General features: G+C 41.2%; 1 protein-coding gene across 1 annotated transcript in view; it reads right to left on the bottom strand.

The window, feature by feature from the left end:
* Nucleotides 1–1220, bottom strand: part of LOC125034965 (transient receptor potential cation channel subfamily M member-like 2) — a 17770-nt gene extending 16550 nt beyond the window's left edge. Inside the window, 2 exon segments of the mRNA XM_047627012.1 lie at nucleotides 376–498; nucleotides 1099–1220. Coding sequence (XP_047482968.1) covers nucleotides 376–498; nucleotides 1099–1220 — 245 coding nt within the window.
* Between the last annotated feature and the right edge of the window lie 1280 nt (nucleotides 1221–2500).

Below are 2500 nucleotides of genomic sequence, written 5' to 3'. Positions count from 1 at the left end.
AATAAGGAATTGAATAATACAAAAATTAATTATAAATAATCCTGAAATAAAGCTTTTCCGCTATTTTGACGTTTTCCCTGTTCTGAAGCCGTGGCATTTTGGAAGTTCGTGCTTCAGATAATAAGATAATAAGATAATAAGATATTCAGCCTCTAAATGCACTCTGACGGGCATATTTCAAATGTTTTGGAAATCCATCAGTAGGAATTTAGGCACAGCCAGCGAATTAGTACAGAGTATACGTCATCAATAATATTGGCAATACAGACGGTAATGCTGAAGAGACCAATTCGCTTTTAAGTTTCCTCAAAGCATTAAGGCCCCTTTCTTCACGCGACTCAGGCACACCGAAAGTCCGAGCAGTTCACTACCCACCTAACGCACTCTTTCCTGGTGAAGTGTGACCTTATGAAGGTCAGATTGATGTCTCGGGTCCTGATGTCCCGAACTCGTCTTGCTCGCGTCCCTTTCGTCCGTCGTTTCAGCCCGATCTTTTTCCTGCATAGGAGGAAGAAGGGTAAAAAAAAGGTGTTAGACGGAAGCATATAGGATGAGTGTAAGGAGGTGGAGATGGCAGATGTTTATATGATAAATAAATGTTTTGTGTGTGTGTGTGCATATTGGTACTGGGATATTTCTCATGTCATATATATATATATATATATATATATATATATATATATATATATATATGATTAAGAAAGGAAAACAAACAAACAAAAAAGGTGTGTGTGTACTGTTGCCGAGATATTTTTGCATATCGCTTTACTAAACAAAGTAAGTGATTTGGGTTCTCCTGGTAGTAACTTTACAGTTCAGCCTATTTGACGTTACTGGTATCCATTAAGTAAAGAATCTACAGTCACATTTAACATTTCGAACATCAACTGAAAAAAAGAGGAAGAAGAAGAACAAGAAGAACAAGAAGAAGAAGAACAAGAAGAATAACAAGAAGAACAAGAAGAAGAACAAGAACAAGAAGAACAAGAAGAAGAACAAGAACAAGAAGAACAAGAACAAGAAGAAAGAAGAAGAAAAAGGCATTTGCAACTCTTGATAATCCAAACACGACTGCTTAACATCCCACAAACCGCTCACCTCTGCAGCGTCCAGCGTTGGTCGTCCATCGAGTAGTTGGTGAGGTCGTCCACCTTGAAAGCGTTGAAGGGGTCGATGGCCAGAAGAGGCTGTTGCGCGCCCCCGACCGTGGACTTCGACATCGCGCTGTCCATCCTCATTCGCGCCCCCATCCTGTGCGATCTGGAGGGCGGAGGGCGGGTAGGGGCGTTGGCAGGGCAGGGGAAGAGGAAGGAATTGCAGATAGAGCAGTAGATTCATGGTATGGTAATGGTAACGGCAATGGGCAAAAGAGAAGAAATACGTGTAGTTGTAAACCCGAGTTCATAGCTATACGAATGCGATATAAACCATTCACATGTTCGCAGTCAGTATTAGTAAAGATGGCCAACAGTTAATTCATGAAATTAAAACAAAAAATCTGTATTCTCTTCATCTAATGTCAACGCTCGCCAAAACCCTCACGCATTTGCTCATGTTTTTGCCTCTTTTTGTTTCTTATTTATCGTCAATTTCTTGTTAACACACCATCTTACAAAACCTTGTTACAAACTGTTAACGAACAATTTCTTTAACTTCATTCTTATTTCCCATGGCCATCCTTTCACTTGTATCTACTAGCATTGTTAATGTATCTATTGACCGTCTTTGATTTATGCTCACGTGGAGCTTTGAACGTATATATTATATCTAACTCTGCAGTTATGATTATTATTGTTTAAGAAAAATCAGTTACTCTTTAAACTGATAGTGATCTTATGTATGTCTTTTCCTGTTCCTATCATTCCGTATTTCCTCCATTCATCTTCTTCACATTTTCATTCTTCAGCGCATGTCCTCTGCCCTTCTGACACTAAAAGATAATTATGTCAAGATTATTTGAGAATCAGACTTTTGCACTGTAGAAGCGTCATGTTGCTCGATACAAATGCTGGTTCCCGTGTCTACAATATAGTGCAGTATGTAAAGCATTCTCCCCCCCGTCTCTCTCTCTCTCTCTCTCGGTCTCTCTCTCTCTCTTTCTCTCTCTCTCTCTCTCTCGGTCTCTCTCTCTCTCTTTCTCTCTCTCTCTCTCTCTCTCTCTCTCTCTCTCTCTCTCTCTCTCTCTCTCTCTCTCTCTCTCTCTCTCTCTCTCTCTCTCTCTCTCTCTCTCTCTCTCTCTCTCTCTCTCTCTCTCTCTCTCTCTCTCTCTCTCTCTCTCTCTCTCTCTCTCTCTCTCTCTCTCTTTCTCTCTCTCTTCCTCTTTCGCTCTCTCTCTCTCTCTCTCTCTCTCTCTCTCTCTCTCTCTCTCTCTCTCTCTCTCTCTCTCTCTCTCGGTCTCTCTCTCTCTCTTTCTCTCTCTCTCTCTCTCGGTCTCTCTCTCTCTCTTTCTCTCTCTCTCTCTCTCTCTCCCTCTCTCTCTCTCTCTCTCTCTCTCTCTCTC

The sequence above is a fragment of the Penaeus chinensis genome, chromosome 19, assembly GCF_019202785.1.
Source record: "Penaeus chinensis breed Huanghai No. 1 chromosome 19, ASM1920278v2, whole genome shotgun sequence".
Lineage (NCBI taxonomy): Eukaryota > Metazoa > Arthropoda > Malacostraca > Decapoda > Penaeidae > Penaeus > Penaeus chinensis.
This window is presented reverse-complemented; position numbering and strand designations above follow the sequence as displayed.